Source organism: Balaenoptera musculus, chromosome 6, assembly GCF_009873245.2.
Source record: "Balaenoptera musculus isolate JJ_BM4_2016_0621 chromosome 6, mBalMus1.pri.v3, whole genome shotgun sequence".
NCBI classification, from domain to species: Eukaryota; Metazoa; Chordata; class Mammalia; order Artiodactyla; family Balaenopteridae; genus Balaenoptera; species Balaenoptera musculus.
In genome coordinates this window covers 28195456-28215706 of record NC_045790.1, presented here as the reverse complement: position 1 = coordinate 28215706, position 20251 = coordinate 28195456, and the positions used below count along the sequence as shown (strand labels likewise).

The window sequence follows — 20251 nt, the reverse complement described above, 5'->3', positions numbered from 1 at the left end:
TTGGCTAAATGTACCAGAATATTATGCAGACATTAGAAGAGATGTTATATACCCACAGCTAACATTTTACTTAATGATAAAGACTGAATGTTTCCACCTAAGATCAGGAACAAGGCAAGGATATCTGCTTTCATCACTCCCATTCAGTATAGTATCAGAAGTCCTAGACAGTACAATAATGCAAGAAAAATAAAGCCATACAGACTACAAAAGAAGAAATAAAACTGTTATTTCCAAATGACATGACTGTCTTTGTAGAAAATACCAAAGAATCTACAAAAACATTATTAGTACCAATAAGTGGCTTTAGCAAATCCACAGGATACAAGATCGGCACACAAAAATTAATTGCATTTCTCTATACTAGCAATGGATGATTGGAAACAAATTAAAACATAATACCATTTATAATTGGTGGAGGGAAAAGGGAAAGAAAGAGAGAGTTAGGTATAAATCTAAAAAAAATGTACAGGATCTGTATGCTGAAAACTGCAAAACTGTAATGAAAGAAATCAAAGAAGATCTAAATAATTGGAAAGACATAACATGTTCATAGATTATTAAGACTCAACTCAGTAAAGATGTCAACTCTTAAACTGATCTACAAGTTTAACACAATTCTTATTAAAAAATCCTGATAGGATTCTTTGTAGATACAAACAAGCTAAATCTAAAACTTATATGAAAAGGCAAAGTAACTAAATCACTAAAATGATTTTTTTAAGTATTACCTGATTTTAAGACTTACTATGGGGACTTCCCTGGTAGTCCAATGGTAAAGAATCCGCTTTCCAATGCAGGGGACGTGGGTTCGATCCCTGGTCAGGGAACTAAGATCCCACATGCCTCAGGGCAACTAAGCTCACACACCACAACTACTGAGCTCGCGTGCCTCAAGGAGAGAGCCTGTGTGCTGCAAACTACAGAGCCCATGCACCCTGGAGTCCGCGTGCCACATCTAGAGAGAGACAAATCCACAAGCCACAACTAGAGAGAAGCCCGCACGCCACAGACAAAAAAATAAAAGAAAAAGAAAAAGACTTACTATGGCTCTAGCAACAAAGATAATGTGGTATGGGCAGAGGCATAGACACATAAATCAATGAAACAGAACAGAATTTTCAGAAATAGATCCACACAAGGATGACAAACTTATTTTTGACAAAGATGCAATAGCAACTCAATGGAAAAGGGTCTTTTCAACAAATGGTATTTGAACAATTGGACATTCATAGGCAAAAACATGAATTTCAACCTAAACTTCATACATCATACAAAAATTAACTGAAAATAGATCATAAATTGAGATGTAAAACTGCAAAACTTCTAAAGGAAAACAGGATAAAATGTTTGTGACCTAGGATTAGGCATAAAATTTTAAGATATCACACCAAAGGCACAATTCACAAAAGAAAGTTTTGATCCATTGGACTTCACCAAATTAAAAATACTTGCTCTGCAAAAGACCCTGTTAAGAGGATTAAAAGACAAGACACAGACTTGGGGAATGGGGTTGCAAGTCACAGCTGCAAATATCAGACTTGCACGCAGACTACATAGAAAACTCTCTAGATTCTATAATAAGAAAAAAATCCAATTAGAAAATGGGTAAAAGACTGGAACAGACACTTCAGCAAAGAAGATATATAGATGGCCAAAAAAGTCCATAAAGAGGCGTTCAATATCATCTATTTGTAATGAACAAAAGTAACTCTACACTAGATCAAAAAACACAAAAACAAAAAACAATGCATTTTCTACAAATTCACTGGGACACTGTCTGTTGAAACCCTAAGTTGCCAAGCAAGATCTCTGTGCTGTGAGGAAGCTCAAGCCACATGAGGAGGCTTCAACTTACAGCCCCAGCTGAGGTCCCAGCCAATAGTTCACATCAATTGCTAGACACTGTCACTTCCATCCATCACACCTTCCAGGTGAGGCTTCATGCATCTTGAAGCAGATACAAGTCTTTTCCACTATATCCTGTCTGAATTCAAAACCTGCAAAATCCACGAGCATAATAGTTTTATGCTAAGTTTTGGGGTATTCATTACACAGCAATAGTAACCAGAGCAAACGGGTACTCTTAGTTCTCTCTGAAAAACATACTGACTGCAAATCAGTGAGTATGCTTACTAAACATTTACTACCAAGTATAAAGCTCCTCTCTGTTATGTACCCTTTCATTTCTTCCTACCAGTTGAGTTTAGTGCTTATGAAGACGCATTGTGTTGTTCCCAAACCTGTTTATGTCAGTTGTATTTATTATAATTATGCAATTGAATTAAAAATTATATAAACCAACAAAATCTTGGTATGAAAAGAAAAAGAATTATTATTATGAAACTAAGGTTAATGCTTTGAAAAGACTCAATAAGAGGAAATCAGTAAAAATTACTACAGTAGAATTTGTTGTGGACAAGATAACTGTAAAATATCGTTGGGGGGATTTTGAAACTCCAAAAGGATTCTGCATTCAGATTGCTTTTAAATGTCAAGTTCTCATTTCCCTTTAAAGAAATAAAATATATATGCTGTAATTGATGCATTATATTGTGTGATTTATGTAAGAAAGTAAAGTTGCAATTCCAATCAGTGGACCCATATTTAAAAGAAAGGACTTGGCCCTACATCAAAAGATTGGCAAAGAAATACACTTTTATATGTTTTAAGTTAAAATAAAATGTTTAATACGCCAACCCTTTGACCCAATAAATTCACTCCGGGATATAAACCTAAGAGAAATGAAAACATATGTTCACAAAAATACTTAGGCAAAGATGTTCATAGCAGCATTTGTCATGATAACCCAAACTGGAAAACCAAATGTCCGTCAAGAGAAGAGTGGATAAACAAATTGTGATATGTTCCTACATGAAATAATACTCAAAGGTAAAAAGGAGTGAGTGAGATAACACGGGTGAACCTCACAGACATGATACTGAGTTAAAGAAGCCAGACACAAAAGAACCCAGACTGTATGATTTCATTTATATAAAATTCTAGCACAGGCAAAACTAATCTATAGTGATGGAATTCAGGAAACTTTCTGGGGTAATGAAAATGTTTGATATCTTGATAAGATTGTGGATCACACACTTGCCATTTTCAAAACTGTACAGCTAAGATTTGTATATTTTAATTATGTAAATTTAACCTAAAGAAAATGGAATTTTAAAACTCAAGTAGGGGATGGGAAGAAAATGAAGTTATAGATGAAGCAAGAATAGCAAAATGTTGATAACTGTTGAAAAGTATAATGAGGGTGCCTTAGACTATTGTGATTGCTTTTGTGTGTGTTTGGAATTTTCCATAATAATTTTTTAAGTCAAAATGTTTAAGGTATGTGTTATCCTCCAGGATTCCCAGGTTTAACCAACTTTTTCGATGAGCTGCCCAACTCCCTGCCCCAGAGAGGGGCCTCTGCTGCACAGATTCCTATGTGCTCTCTCCAAAGGCTGAGTCACAGCATTGGCATGAGGTTGGCACAAGGGAGCTTTTAAAACCACAGCCAGAACTGGGGGCCTACTGCTCTCTGACACATATTCTAACACCTTAAAAATGTCTGCCTTGTTTTATAATTGATTCATGTCTTGATACATTGTTAAAACTTTAAGTGAAAGGTGATGTGATATAACAGAAAAAAAAAAAAAACAGAACATGAATTTTGTTATCAGACAGAGCTAGGGTCAAATCTCAGGTCTGACATTTATGTATGTCCCTGAGCTTCCATATCCTTACCTGTAAAAAGAGGGCAAAAACTGTGCACAGACTGCTGTTGTCTCTCCATTTCTGTTACCCTTTTTTCACAGTAATACAAGTCTTGAGATTTGCATGTGGTGTCACATGCCAGCCTTTCTTGCAGATAAGTGTGGCCCTGAAACTAAGGTCTGCCCATGAGAAAGAAAAGAATATATCATGTGACAGCTTCTAGGAATCTTCCTTAAAACAAAACTGGCATACACTTGTTCCTTTTTTGTCATCCCTTTCTTCCATTTTGCTACCTAAGTGTGGTTGTGATGGCTGGAGATTCAACCACCGTCTTGGATACCTTAGAAATAGAGTAGTAATAAGCTGGCAGGAACCTGGGTACATTGAGACAGACACCCTCATAAACCAAAGATTAGAGTTCCTCAACATCAGCACTATTGACATTTGGGGCCAGGTAATTCTCTCTTGGGTGGAGGGAAGGGGCTATACTGTGCACTGTTAGGATGCTTAGAAGCACCCCTGGCTTCTGCTCATGAGATATAGCAGGGGTATCCTCCTTCCCTGACTTCAGGCAACCAAAAATGTCTCCAAATATTGCAAAAAGTCCCTGGGGGAGAAAATCACACCCACTGTTGTGAACCACTGCTAAAGATGGAGGTATAAATTTATACAACTTTTCTAGAAACGACTTGGTAATAAGCATTAGGAGTTTTTTTTTTTTAATGTTTAAACCTTTTCCTCCAGAAACCCTACTTCAAAAATATAATCAGTAAAGTTATACACACATGAATAAAAAAGACAACCTCACTTAAAAATGGGCAAACAGAAAAAGGAGCTTCAAGATGGCAGAAGAGTAAGACATGGAAATCACGTTCCTCCCCACAAATACACCAGAAATACATCTACATGTGGAACAACTCCTACAGAACACCTACTGAACGCTGGCAGAAGACCTCAGACCTCCCAAAAGGCAAGAAACTCCCCACGTACATGGGTAGGAGAGAGTTTCTCTTGCCTCTTGCGTGAGGAGAGGGGGTTCAGAGTGCTGCTTAAAGGAGCTCCAGAGACGGGCGGGAGCTGCAGCTATCAGCGCGGACCCCAGAGACGAGCATGAGACGCTAAGGCTGCTGCTGCCACCACCAAGAAGCCTGTGTGCGAGCACAGGTCACTACCCACACTGCCCCTCCCGGGAGCCAGTGCAGCCTGCCACTGCCAGGGTCCCGTGATCCAGGGACAACTTCCCCAGGAGAACGCACAGCACGCCTCAGGCTGCTGCAACGTCATGCAGGCCTCTGCCACCACAGGCTCGCCCCGCATCCGTACCCCTCCCTCCCCCCAGCGTGAGTGAGCCAGAGCCCCCGAATCAGCTGCTCCTTTAACTCCATCCTGTCTAAGTGAAGAACAGACGCCCTCAGGCGACCTACACGCAGAGGTGGGTCCAAATGCAAAGATGAACCCTGGGAGCTGTGCGAACAAAGAAGAGAAAGGGAAATCTCTCCCAGCAGCCTCAGGAGCAGCGGATTAAATCCCCACAGTCAACTTGAGGTAACCTGCATCTGTGGAAAACCTGAATAGACAACAAATCATCCCAAATTGAGGCGGTGGACTCTGGTAGCAATGATATATATATTTTTTTCCCTTTTTCTCTTTGTGAGTGTGTATGTGTATGCTTCTGTGTGTGATTTTGTCTGTATAGCTTTGTTTTTACTATTTGTCCTAGGGTTCTGTCTGTCCATTTTTTTTTCTTTCTTTTTTTGTTAGTATAGTTTTCAGCGCTTGTTATCATTCGTGGATTTATTTTTGGTTTGGTTGCTCTCTTCTTTCTTTTTTCTTTTTTAATTACTTTCAACTTTTTTAATAATTATTTTTTATTTTAATAACTTTATTTTATTTCATTTCATTTCATTTCATTTTATCTTTTTCATTCTTTCTTTCATTTTTTTCTCCCTTTTATTCTGAGTTGTGTGGATGACAGGCTCTTGGTGCTCCCCCAGGTGTCAGGGCTGTGCCTCTGAGGTGGGAGAGCAAAGTTCAGAACATTGGTCCACCAGAGACCTCCCAGATGCATGTAATATCAAACAACGAAAATCTACAGGAGATCTACATCTCAAAGCTAAGACCCAGCTCCACTCAATGACCAGGAAGCTACAGTGCTGGACACCCTATGACAAACAACTAGCAAGACAGGAACACAACCCCACCCAATAGCAGAGAGGCTGCCCAAAATCATTACAAGGTCACAGACACCCCAAAACACACCACCAGACGTGGACGTGCCCACCAGAAAGACAAGATCCAAACTCATCCACCAGAACACAGGCACTAGTCCCCTCCACCAGGAAGCCTACACAACCCACTGAGCCAACCTTAGCTACTGAAGGTAGACACCAAAAACAACAGGAACTACGAACCTGCAGCCTGTGAAAAGGAGACCCCAAACTCAGTAAGTTAAGCAAAGTGAGAAGACAGAGAAACACACAGCAGATGAAGGAGCAAGGTAAAAACCCACCAGACCTAACAAATGAAGAGGAAATAGGCAGTCTACCTGAAAAAGAATTCAGAATAAGGATAGTAAAGATGACCCAAATCTTAGAAACAGAATGGAGAAAATACAAGAAACGTTTAACAAGGACCTAGAAGAACTAAAAAGCAAACAAACAATGATGAACAACGCAATAAATGAAATTAAAAATTCTCTAGAAGGGATCAATAGCAGAATAAATGAGGCAGAAGAATGGATAAGTGACCTGGAAGATAAAATAGTGGAAATAACTATTGCAGAGCAGAATAAAGAAAAAAGAATGAAAGGAATTGAGGACAGTCTCAGACACCTCTGGGACAACATTAAATGCACCAACATTCGAATTATAGGGGTCCCAGGAGAAGAGAAAAAGAAAGGGACTGAGAAAACATTTGAAGAGATTATAGTTGAAAACTTCCCTAATATAGGAAAGGAAATAGTTAATCAAGTCCAGGAAGCACAGAGAATCCCATACAGGGTAAATCCAAGGAGAAACACAACAAGACACATACTAATCAAACTATCAAAAATTAAATACAAAGAAAAAACATTAAAAGCAGCAAGGGAAAAACAACAAATAACATACAATGGAATCCCCCTTGTTAACCCCCCTAAGGTTAACAGGTGATCTCTCAGCAGAAACTCTGCAAGCCAAAAGGGAGTGGCAGGAAATATTTAAAGTGATGAAAGGGAAAAATCAACAACGAAGATTACTCTACCCAGCAAGGATCTCATTCAGATTTGATGGAAAAATTAAAACCTTTACAGACAAGCAAAAGCTAAGAGAATTCAGCACCACCAAACCAGCTTTACAACGAATGCTAAAGGAACTTCTCTAGGCAGGAAGCACAAGAGAAGGAAAAGACCTACAATAACAAACCAAAAACAATTAAGAAAATGGGAATAGGAACATACATATCGATAATTACCTTAAATGTAAACGGATTAAATGCTCCAACCAAAAGACATAGACTGGCTGAATGGATACAAAAATAAGACCCATATATATGCTGTCTACAAGAGACCCATTTCAGACCTAGGGACACATACAGACTGAAAGTGAGGGGATGGAAAAAGATATTCCATGCAAATGGAAATCAAAAGAAAGTTGGAGTAGCAATTCTAATATCAGACAAAACAGACTTTAAAACAAAGACTATTACAGGAGACAAGGAAGGACACTACATAATGATCAGGGGATCAATCCAAGAAGAAGATATAACAATTGTAAATATTTATGCACCCAACATAGGAGCACCTCAATACATAAGGCAAATACTAACAGCCATAAAAGGGGAAATCAACAGTAACACAATCATAGTAGGGGACTTTAACACCCCACTTTCACCAATGAACAGATCATCCAAAATGAAAATAAATAAGGAAACACAAGCTTTAAATGACACATTAAACAAGATGGACTTAATTGATACTTATAGGACATTCCATCCAAAAACAACAGAATACACTTTCTTCTCATGGAACATGGAGACAATGCTCATGGAACAATCTCCAGGATAGATCATATCTTGGGTCACAAATCAAGCCTTGGTAAATTTAAGAAAATTGAAAGTGTATCAAGTATCTTTTCTGACCACCATGCTATGAGACTAGATATCAATTAAATGAAAAAATCTGTAAAGAATACAAACACATGGAGGCTAAACAATACACTACTGAATAACAAAGAGATCACTGAAGAAATCAAAGAGGAAATCAAAAAATACTGAGAAACAAATGACAATGAAAACGTGATGATCCAAAACCTATGGGATGCAGCAAAAGCAGTTCTAAGAGGGAAGTTTATAGCAATACAATCCTACCTTAAGAAATAAGAAACATCTCAAATAAACAACCTAAGGTTACACCTAAAGCAATCAGAGAAAGAAGAACAAAAAAACCCCAAAGTTAGCAGAAGGAAAGAAATCATAAAGATCAGATCAGAAATAAATGAAAAAGAAATGAAGGAAACAATAGCAAAGATCAATAAAACTAAAAGCTGGTTCTTTGAGAAGATAAAATTGATAAACCATTAGCCAGACTCATCAAGAGAAAAAGGGAGAAGACTCAAATCAATAGAATTAGAAATGAAAAAGGAGAAGTAACCTCTGACACTGCAGAAATACAAATGATCATGAGAGATTACTACAAGCAACTATATGCCAATAAAATGGATGACCTGGAAGAAATGGACCAATTCTTAGAAATACACAACCTTCCAAGACTGAACCAGGAAGAAATAGAAAATATGAACAGACCAATCACAAGCACTGAAATTGAAACTGTGATTAAAAATCTTCCAACAAACAAAAGCCCAGGAATGGATGCCTTCACAGGCAAATTCTATCAAACATTTAGAGAAGAGCTAACACCTATTCTTCTCAAACTCTTCCAAAATATAGCAGAGGGAGGAACACTCCCAAACTCATTCTACGGGGCCACCATCACCGTGATACCAAAACCAGACAAAGAAGTCACAAGGAAACAAAACTACAGGCCAATATCACTGATGAACATAGATGCAAAAATCCTCAACAAAATGCTAGCAAACAGAATCCAACAGCACATTAAAAGGATCATACACCATGATCAAGTGGGGTTTATCCCAGCAATGCAAGGATTCTTCAATATACGCAAATCAATCAATGTGATACACTATATTAACAAATTGAAGGAGAAAAACCATATGATCATCTCAATAGATGCAGAGAAAGCTTTTGACAAAATACAACACCCATGTGTGATAAGAAACCCTCTAGAAAGTAGGCATAGAGGGAACTTACCTCAACATAATAAAGGCCATATATGACAAATCCACAGCCAACATCATCCTCAATGGTGAAAAACTGAAACCATTTCCACTAAGTTCAGGAACAAGACAAGGTTGCCCACTCTCACCACTATTATTCAACATAGTTTTGGAAGTTTTAGCCACAGCAATCAGAGAAGAAAAAGAAATAAAAGGAATCCAAATCGGAAAAGAAGAAGTAAAGCTGTCACTATTTGCAGATGACAGGATACTATACATAGAGAATCCTAAAGATGCAACCAGAAAGCTACTAGAGCTAATCAATGAATTTGGTAAAGTAGCAGGATACAAAATTAATGCACAGAAATCTCTTGCATTCCTATACACTAATGATGAAAAATCTGAAAGTGAAATTAAGAAAACACTCCCATTTACCATTGCAACGAAAAGAAGAAAATACCTAGGAATAAACCTACCTAAGGAGGCAAAAGACCTGTACACAGAAAACTATAAGACACTGATGAAAGAAATTAAAGATGATACCAACAGATGGAGAGATATACCATGTTCTTGGATTGGAAAAATCAACATTTTGAAAATGACTCTACTACCCAAAGCAATCTACAGATTCAATGCAATCCCTATCAAACTACCACTGGCATTTTTCACAGAACTAGAACAAAAAATTTCAAATTTGTATGGAAACACAGAAGACCCTGAATAGCCAAAACAATTGTGAGAAAGAAAAATGGAGCTGGAGGAATCAGGCTCCCTGACTTCAGATTACACTACAAAGCTACAGTAATCAAGACAGTATGATACTGGCACAAAAACAGAAATATAGATCAATGAAACAGGATAGAAAGCCCAGAGATAAACCCACACACATATGGTCAACTTATCTTTGATAAAGGAGGCAAAATATACAGTGGAGAAAAGACAGCCTCTTTAATAAGTGGTGCTGGGAAAACTGGAGAGCTACATGTAAAAGAATGAAATTAGAACACTCCCTAACACCATACACAAAAATAAACTCAAAATGGATTAAAGACCTAAATGTAAGGCCAGACGCTATCAAACTCTTGGAGGAAGACATAGGCAGGACACTCTATGACATAAATCACAGCAAGATCCTTTTTGACCCACCTCCTAGAGAAGTGGAAATAAAAACAAAAATAAACAAATGGGACGTAATGAAACTTAAAAGCTTTTGCACAGCAAAGGAAACCATAAATAAGATGAAAAGACAACCCTCAGAATGGGAGAAAATATTTGCAATCGAGCAACAGACAAAGGATTAATGTCCAAAATTTACAAGCAGCTCATGCAGTTCAATATCAAAAAAACAAACAACCCAATCAAAAAATGGGCAGAAGACCTAAACAGACATTTCTCCAAAGAAGATATACAGATTGCCAACAATCACATGAAAGAATGCTCAACATCATTAATCCTTAAAGAAATGCAAATCAAAACTACAATGAGATATCATCTCACACCAGTCAGAAGGGCCATCATCAAAAATCTACAAACAATAAATGCTGGAGAGGGTGTGGAGAAAAGGGAACCCTCTTGCACTGTTGGTGGGAATGTAAATTGATAGAGCCACTATGGAGAACAGTATGGAGGTTCCTTAAAGAACTAAAAATACAACTATCATAAGACCCAGCAATCCCACTACTGGGCATATACCCTGAGAAAACCATAATTCAAAAAGAGTCATGTACCACAATGTTCATTGCAGGTCTATTTACCATAGCCAGGACATGGAAGCAACCTAGGTGTCCATCAACAGATGAATGGATAAAGAAGATGTGGCACATATATACAATGGAATATACTCAGCCATAAAAAGAAACAAAATTTGAGTTATTTTTAGTGAGTTGGATGGACCTAGCGTCTGTCATATAGAGTGAAGTAAGTCAGAAAGAGAAAAACAAATACAGTATGCTAACACTTATATATGGAATCTTAAAAAAAAAAAAAAAAAAAAAAAGGTCATGAAGAACCTAGGGGCAAGATGGTAATAAAGACACAGACCTACTAGAGAATGAACTTGAGGACACGGGAGGGGGAAGGGGGACAAAGCTGGGACAAAGTGAGAGAGTGGCATGGACATATATACACTACCAAATGTAAAATAGATAGCTAGTGGGAGGCAGCCACATAGCACAGGGAGATCAGCTCGGTGCTTTTTGACTAAGTAGACGGGTGGGATAGGGAGGGTGGGAGGGAGGGAGACACAAGAGGGAAGAGATATGGGGATATATGTATATGTATAACTGATTCACTTCGTTATAAAGAAGAAACTAACACACCGTTGTAAAGCAATTATACTCCAATAAAGATGTTAAATTAACAAAAAAAAAATGGGCAAACAATCTGAGTATATTTTTCTCCAAAGAAAATAAATGGTCAATAAGGACTTAAAAAGATTCTCAACATCATTAGCCACCAAGGAAATGAAAATCAAAACCACAGTGAGGTATCACTTCATATCCACTAGGATGGCTATAATTTAAAAGATAGAAAATAACAAGTGCTGGTGAGGATGTAGAGGAATTGGAACCCTCATACACTGCTGGTGGTAATGTAAAAATGGTATCACCACTTTGGAAAACAGTGTGGCAGTTCCTCAAAAGGTCAAACATAGAGTTACCACACCACCCAGCAATTCCACTCCTAGGTATATATCCAACAGAAATGAAAATATATGTCCACACAAAAACTTGTACACAAATGTTCATAGTAGCATTATTTATAATAGCTAAAAAGTAGAAATAACCTAAATGTGCATCAACTGATGAACTGACAAAATGTGATATTATTCATACAATAGAATATTATTCAGCAATAAAAAGGAATGAAGTACTGATATCTGTTACAACATGGATAAACCTTGAAAACATTATGCTAAGTGAAAGAAGCCAATAAAAAAACCCCACAGATTATATGACTCCGGTTATACTAAAAGTCCAAAATAGGCAAATCCATAGAGACAGAAAGTAGATTAGTGGTTGCGTGGGGCTGGGGAGGGGGCATGTGGAATGGGGAGTGACTGCTGATGGGCATGGCGTTCCTATGTGGGGTGATGAAATGTAAAAAAATTATTCTAATATTAATTGTGCCAATGTCTGCACAACTTTTTGAATATACTAAAAACGACCAAAGTGTACTCTTTAAATGGGTGAATTGTATAGTATGTGAATTAATAAAGCCATTATAAAGGTACTCAAAACATCAACATCAACAACTGTAAAAACGATGCATATAAAGGATGTATATTGGTGTAAGTTATTTATAAGATTTTAAAAATACGGAAATACCTAAATGCAAAGCAAAAAAAAAGATGGTAAAATAAACGATGTTGAGTCATTTAAGTAACCATTGTAAATCATTTTTTGAATACTGATTAACACAAAGAAATCTCATGCTATAATCTTAAGGCAAGAGGCAGAATATAAAATCTGACACACACAAAGAGAAAATTTATAAAAGAAAATCCATAATCAATGAAGAATGGTTAATATTGGGTGGTGGGATAAATGGTGGTTTTTATTTTCTTCTCTTCTATATTTTCTATATTTCCTACACTGTTTTTTATAATCAGGAAAATTATTTTTTAAGGATTGAGAAAGAAAGTTTATTTGCAAAACTTACTTGAGATGCATAGACTATAAGAGCTGAATTGAAAATTATAGATCATGTGATAAAATCTTCTAACTTTACTGCTGAGGTGATTTTACTGAAGAAGCTAAGTGCCTTGGCCTATTGTCGGCCATCTTGTCAGAGTGTGTGAAAGTGAAACAGTTCCTCTCCTCTTCTCTCCTCCTCTTTCTCTCTTGATGATGCCGTACACAGATACACAAACACACACTCTCACAAAAGTAGCTCAGAAAAAGAAAGAATTGAAGGCTGGACCTTGAGGGCGTTATGCTAAGACAAACAAGTCAGACAGAAAAGACAAATACAGTATGATCCCATATATATGTGGAATCTTTTTAAAAACCCTAATTCATAAATACAGAGAGCAGATTGATGGTTAGCAGAGGCATGGTGTGGGGTGTGGGGGTGAGGGTGGTCAAAAGGTTATGAAATAAGCAAGTCCTGGTGATATAATGTGCAGCATGGTGACTAAAGGTAACAATACCGTGTTGCATATTTGAAAGCGGTTAAGAGAGTAGATCTTAAAAGTTCTCATCACAAGAAAAAATTTTTGTAAACATGTGTGATGATGGATGTTAACTAATCTTATTGTGCTGATCATTTTGCAATGTATACATGTATCGAATTATGTTGTACACTTGAAACTAATATTATGTTATATGTCAAGTATACCTTAATTTAAAAAAAAAAAGAACTAAAAATAATTTGAGAGATTTCTTTCCCCAAATTGGATTCTGTTCTAAAACTCCTATAGGATTATAAAAAAAAACCAACAGTCTCTGTCCTAGACCATTAGAGGGCAGTCACAAGTTAAAACAGACTGCGTCCTAAGCACAGTGGATAAACTACAATGAGAATAACCATCTTCTTTGGCATCGGAAGCAGACAAACATGATTAAAATCATGCTGACCTTGGGATGACCGTCTTCAGCTTTCTCTGGCAAGCTCTGGCTAAAAAAGTCTTTTTGAAGTAGGGCTTTCTGTTTCCCATCCCACAAGAACAAGAAATGGATGATGCCTCAGGGAACTGCCCCAGCAACAGCTCCCAACTTTTTCGGAGCAGCAGCCCATAATCACCTCATTTTCCTGCTCCAAGTGTTGTCAGAGGGATTCTTCCGCCTTTGGCATCCAGGGAGGTAATACAGATGGAAGGCTGGAAGAAGGACCAGCTGCTGATGCTGTTCCTCAGGCTCCCAAGACCTCCAAACAAAAAGAAGAGAATCAGGCAAGAAACAAGAGCTCAGTACTCCTCAGCGGAAAGAAAAGCTCTGTGAAGTTTGGCAAGCCTCGCTGTTCCCAAATGATTCCCAGATGATGGTAAATTTGGAAAATGGTCAGTGTTGAAATCGAGACATGTGGGCCTGGTTGCAAAGCCCAATTCCTCCCCTCTCTCCAGGACATGTGAAAGTGAAAAATACAGAGTTGGGGGCAATAGTGTTCACCCCTTGCCATTACTCCCAATTAAAGAACCTTATCCAGACAGTTAGGGCTATACTATAGTGCTTTAGCCTATATGCTGGAAGAGGATGCACGTTCATATCCCAGCTCTGTCACTCACTGGTCAGGTGAATCGGTATGAGTTACTCAACTTTTCTGTGCCTCAGTTTCCTCATCTGTAAAATGAAGGTAATAATAATATGATTTCCTACCTACTTCCTAAGTTATTATATAGGAAGGATTTACATAGTCCCTGACACATTATTAGTACTCAACAAATGTTAGTTATTATCTAGTGCTAGTGGTGATGGGAATAAAGATCTTAAAATACAGCATTTTTCTACCCTCATTTCGTCCAGTCCAACATCTTAGGGCTTTTCCTATGAGGAAATGCTCTCTTAAAGACCCTCAAAAAGCTTGTTAGATAATCAATCATTCAAATCTACCCAGAATTAATACATTGGAAAAACTCCTATATCACACAACTAAAAATTTATCTCTAACATCTGCCCAAGGTTTTATTAGCTGAACTGCATTCCTTTTCTCACCTAAGCTGCTGGTTGTAGAAGTTCTTCCCCAAAGGCAAATTTACCAGGGATTGAAGTAAAGGTTTTGAAACACAATATCTACACTTTTACAAGTTGCTCCATCAATAGTTGAAATGCCAAGTAACTCTCCATAATTGAGAGTTAGGCCAGGACAAAAAAGATTAATTAGTGTGGCTCATTGTATTTTCCAGAGGTGGTCACAACAATATTTCCTATTACATGTGATACTTCTCCCATCAAGAGATGGGGTTTGTGTCCCCTCCCATTGAATCTGGGAGGGCTTTCAAATGATGCCATGTGACTTCCAAGGTTAAGTCATATAAACAGTATGGCTTCCGCCTAGTTTTCTTTGGGATGCTCATTCTTGGAACCCAGCCACCATGCTGTGAGGAAAACCAGGCTGCATTTAGAGAAGCCATGTGTAGGTTTCCATCCTGCAGCCCCATCTGGGGTCCCAGGCAGCAACTCCCATCAATTGCCAGACATGTAACTAAGCAACCTTTCAGATGATTCTAGCTCTGGAAGCTGAATCATTTCCAGTCATTGAGTCTTCCCAGCTGAGCCCCCAGATATCATGGAGCAAAACAAACCTGCCCACTGTGCCCTTTCTGACCCACAAAATCTGTAAGGACAAGAAAATTGTTGTCATTTTATGCTACTAAGTTGGGCATTACTTATTACACAGCAATAATAACTGGTACAGCAAGCAAGCATGATTGTCTCACGTTTAAGTAGATTAGCCTTTAATGTCTGTAAAATACCTCCCACTTTGCTGATATCATAAATTCCACAATGAGATACTTACTCTTTTGGCTTAAAGTTTTACCCCTTTTGAAACATAGAGTGAAGTGTAGTAAGAAAGAAGCCCAATGTCCTAATCCAGGTGCTACCAACTATTAATGGTATGACTTGGACAAATCACCTAATATGTGGGGCTTATGTTGCATCCCTTTGCTCCAGATCCAGCCTCTACCCTTCCCCCTCCCCACCCACAACTTGGTATCTCAGGAGATTAACCTTATGATTTACATCAGTGAGCTTCCAGTTGGATGTGACCAATGGGAGGCACCAGCAGGAGGCCCAGAAGACAGCAGGAGAATGAAGTTTGGGTATCATTTCAGTAAAGGTAAAACACCCCTGTTTTTCCACTCAACCCTCTCTCTACTCTCAAGTAATTCTGATCACCAACTGTGTGGGGAGATTTTCCCACAGCAAGCAATTCTTGGACACCCACTGGATGTCCTACAATTCAACTCAATTCTGACACTATCTACCTGAACATAGCATCAGATCCCACAGGTTAAGGGCTCAGTCCCTCAAGACTGCTCCCACTTCATATATCAATTGCAAGTCCAGGCTGTTATCTGGGCTTCTGACCAACTGGCTCTAAATCAGATGTTCCCACAATGCCTCCTCAGGTTTGATCATTTGCTAGAATGGCTCACAGAACTGAGGAAACCAGTTTACTTACTAGATTTCCAGTTTATGTATAAAGGAATACAACTCAGGAACAGCCAGAGGAAAGAGCTGCATAGGTTAAAGTATGTGGGAAGGGGTGTGGAGCTTCCATGCCCTCTGTGGGCATGACACCTTCCCAGCACCTCCACATGTTCACTAACCCGGAAGTTCTCTAAACCCCATAGTTATAGTTCATATTATATGGAGGCTTCATTACATAGGCATGATTGATTAAATCATTGGCCATTGGTGATTGAACTCAGTCTCCACCCTTCTTCCCTCCCCAAAGGTTGAAGAGTGGGGCTAAAATTTCCAACTCTAATCACATGATTGGTTCCCCTGGCAACCAACTGTCATCTTTAGGGCTTTCTAAAAGCCACCTCATTAACTTAAACTCAAGTGCAGTTGAAAGGGGCTCATTATGAATAACAATTGACACATTTATTGCTCTTATCACTTAGGAAATTCCAAAGAATGGGAATGAAAGTGAAATATATATTTCTCATTCTAAACCACAGTATCACAATTCCCCTCTGCCTCTCTATGGAGTGGCCACCGCCTGGCAGCATCTCTCAGCCAAAGGTTGCAGTTCCTCTGAGGCAGTGCTTCTTACACAGTTCCCTTTCTCTCTCTCTCCTAGTATTTGGTCCTTTCCCAGCCCCTTCAGGCCTTGGGGTAGTAAAAGCACCCCTCTATCACTAGCTCTGATGACTTACCTACACCCTTCCCACACATTTGCAATTAATTCCTCAAATTGCTCAAACATGCCTTTTGTTTCCTCTTGGGATACTGACTGATAAGGAGTTTTTGATTCTTCTTTGTAAAAAAGAGATTCCACCCATCCAGGCTGCTTCAGAGATCGAGGAAGATAATCAATGTGACAGATTATGTCAGGTCCAGGCTCAGTTACCTCCAATCACAAAAAACAAAAACAAAACAAAAGCACACTATTTCAAACAGAGGGAATTTAAGAGAGGGAATTGGTAACACCAAAGTTGAAAGGCTGAAAGAGCAAAAAGAGGATACTAAGTAACCCAGATATCAGTAACTGCAGGGCTGGTGGAACAAAAAGGAGGAGGTGGAGTTTCTGGGAACTGGATGCTTAGAGGGGGACCCCTGCATGGTTAAGGCTCAGATACCTAAAGAGGGCTTTGTGGGGCTGGTGCTCAGATCCTTACAGGCTGCCTCTTGATTGGTGCTGAGTCTGGCTAAAGCTGTTCTCTCTGCAGAGTGATGGCAACAGAAGTACAAACACGAAGAAATTTCCCTAGCCCTTTCTACCTCCTTTTACTCTCCCAAATTTGCCTCCCCTAGGCAGAATCTAACCCAAAGCCAGCTGGTGTGAGTGTCTTAGGACTCGAGTTTGAAGCTTCCCCAGACCATCACCATAGATCAGAGTATAAAAGGTGGAGCTTAGGACTGAAAGACACCAGGTTAATAATCAGTACATAAAAGCGTCCTGTATTATAGTTGTTATTGTTACCCATAACTGAGAAAATATAAGTAGATATCTATACTTTCAAATGGATAAATTTTCCCAGTCTTTTCCTCAGAGAAGGTCTAATAAGAGCTATGATATTATAGTCCACTTTCTAAGCTTACCAAGGTTTTAAATGTTCTATCCTCTGCTTTCTTCCAGAACATCAAAATGTCCCATAAATTCCAACCAAATCTCCCAGAATCCTTTTAAAACTGGAGCAGCAGCACATAATCTTTGCTCACACCATAAATGCAAATGACATTCTCAGAAAAGATAAGTGCCACCAAGCATTGGCAGTGCCTAGAACACGATGATGTCTTGGGGAAGCACTCTTGACCAATGCCAGACAATGCAGGGTCACCAGCTGGCATGATCCTCCCCCAACTCCCTCAAGAGTTGAAGGATAGTAGTTCCCTAACACACCACCTCATATGCATTGACAATTAAAGCCCTCAGTCCAGCAACCCAAGGGCTGGAGACCTGTAAAAACTCATTTCTAGAGATACCAACTCCTGTATTAGAGCAATGGTTTTTTAAACTACTTTTAGCAACATATTTTCTGTTTTTATTTTTATAAACACAGTCTTCCATAGAACCCCAAATAAAATTGAAATAGATAAATCTGGTGCTGCATTAGTTGAAATAAGGGGTCCCCAGAAACTGTCATGATGTAGCTGTTGTCCCCACCCCTTCTCCTAGACAGTTTTCTGGGTCTCTGAGGAAGCCAGTTTGAGAACCAGTGAGGGCTCTAGGACTACAGCAGTCTTGATAAAGTTTAGTAATTTCAGACATTCTTTAATATAGCTATAAAAGTAGATTACTAGGTATAATTGTTACCAATATTCAAAGAATTGGAGGCTTTCTTCACACTACATTATATTATAATCCCATACAGAAAATTTTCCAGTTTTACCTATAGACACCCTCACCTTCTGTAACTATTAAAACCCCATTGCACAACACATGTTTTTACATCACAGCTCTCCCAAAGATCTCCAGACTTGACTAAAATTGCAAAACAAAGTTGAATTTTAAGTACTGGATCTGTGACATGGGCCCTCCAGCTTCAGGGAGGTGACAAGTACTGGTCTGTTCCTGGGTCCTCTGTGGCCAACGCAGAACTTGGTGAAGAAAGCAATGCTGGGTGGCACATCAGCCCACCAGGACTATCTGATGTTGGCATTCTGCTTGAGGTAGTCCATGTAGCGAGTCAGGAGCATCTTCTGAAACACGCTGCTGTAGAAGGCCCATGATGGGATCACGCTCAGAATGCTTGCCTTTAATAGACAAAAACATAAGTGTCTGGGAGAAAAGAAGAGCAAGGAAGTTGCAAGAAAACATCTCAATTTATATTCATCATCTTTAAAAATGTATATCTGATGACTGAAGTTAAGTCCCAAATCTTTTAAGTAGTTGTTAAAGTTTAAATGTCTTGTGACATTTTCTCAGCAAACAGGGTTTTCTCAGGAATGTCAGAACAGTCAAAGCAGTCACTTGTCAGAACAGTCGTGAGGTATTTCTAAATTAATAGAACTCTGTACATAGTAACACCCTCCCTTTCTTCTTTCTCTTAGTGAGCACTTTCTCTTTCTGGTGCTTGATCTCCCAGTGTCTTCATATTCTTTCTAGCAAGATTCTACTAAAATGAGATTCCAGGAAAAGAATCAGAAATGCTTTCCATCACCTGGCACAATGCCTGAGGCACAGTAGGCACTAAGCAAATACCTGAATGCATAAAAGAGTGAATGAACAGGAGAGTGGCCAAGATGGTGGAGCAGGAAGATGCTGAGCTCCCCTCCTCTCACAGGAACACCAAAATTACAACTATTTACAGAACAACTACTGATGAGAGAGACCTGAAGTCTAGCAGAAAAGATCTCCTACAACTAAAGATATAAAGAAGGAACCACAAAGAGATGAGTAAGAGGGGTGGAATGCGGTATAATCAAGACCTATTCCCCCAGGCAGGAGACCCACAAATGGGAAGATAATTACAATTGCAGAGGTTCTCCCCAAGGAGCGAGGGGTCTGAGCCCCACATTGGGCTCCCCAGCCTGAGGGTCCTGCTCCAGGAAGATGAGGCCCCAGAATGTTTGGCTTTGAAAATCAGTAGGCTTATTTTCAGTAGAGCCAGAGGGCATTAGGATATAAAAACTCCACTTTTAAAGGGCACACAAAATCTCACACACTCTGGCAACCAGGGCAAAAGCCCAACCACCAGGGCACTGGCACTAGCCCCAGGACCCCCAAGGCCCCACAGCCAGCTGTCAGGTCCAAACCTGTCCACCAGCAGGCCAACACCAACTCCAGGACCCCCAGGGCCTTGCAGCCAGAGACACTGGGACCAGGCTCTGCTCACCAGGGGGCTGTCACTATCTCCAGGACACCCTGGGCCTCAGCCCTGAACACAAGCAAGCCAACACCAGTTCCAGGACCCATGGGCCCTGCAGCCAAAGACCCCAAGACCTGGTTCTGCCCACCAGTGGGATGTCACTAGCCCTGGAACTCAGTCTTACCTACCAGCAGACAGACACAAGCTCCAAGAACATGACAGCCCCACAGCCTGACATGTCAGGACCTAGCCCACCCATCAGCAGACTAACACCAGCTCTGAGACTCCTTGGGCCTCACAGCTGCCCTGGGATCAGTCCCCACTCACCAGAGGGTTGACACCAGCTTTG

The 20251-nt window shown here is 39.4% G+C and overlaps 1 protein-coding gene across 1 annotated transcript in view; it reads right to left on the bottom strand.

The window, feature by feature from the left end:
• Positions 1 to 18096: 18096 nt before the first annotated feature.
• Positions 18097 to 20251, bottom strand: part of HSD17B3 (hydroxysteroid 17-beta dehydrogenase 3) — a 46405-nt gene continuing 44250 nt past the window's right edge. Inside the window, exon 11 of the mRNA XM_036856156.1 lies at positions 18097 to 18847. Within this exon, the coding sequence (XP_036712051.1) occupies positions 18737 to 18847 (111 nt within the window). The 3' untranslated portion in view covers positions 18097 to 18736. The remainder of the gene's footprint in view (positions 18848 to 20251) is intronic.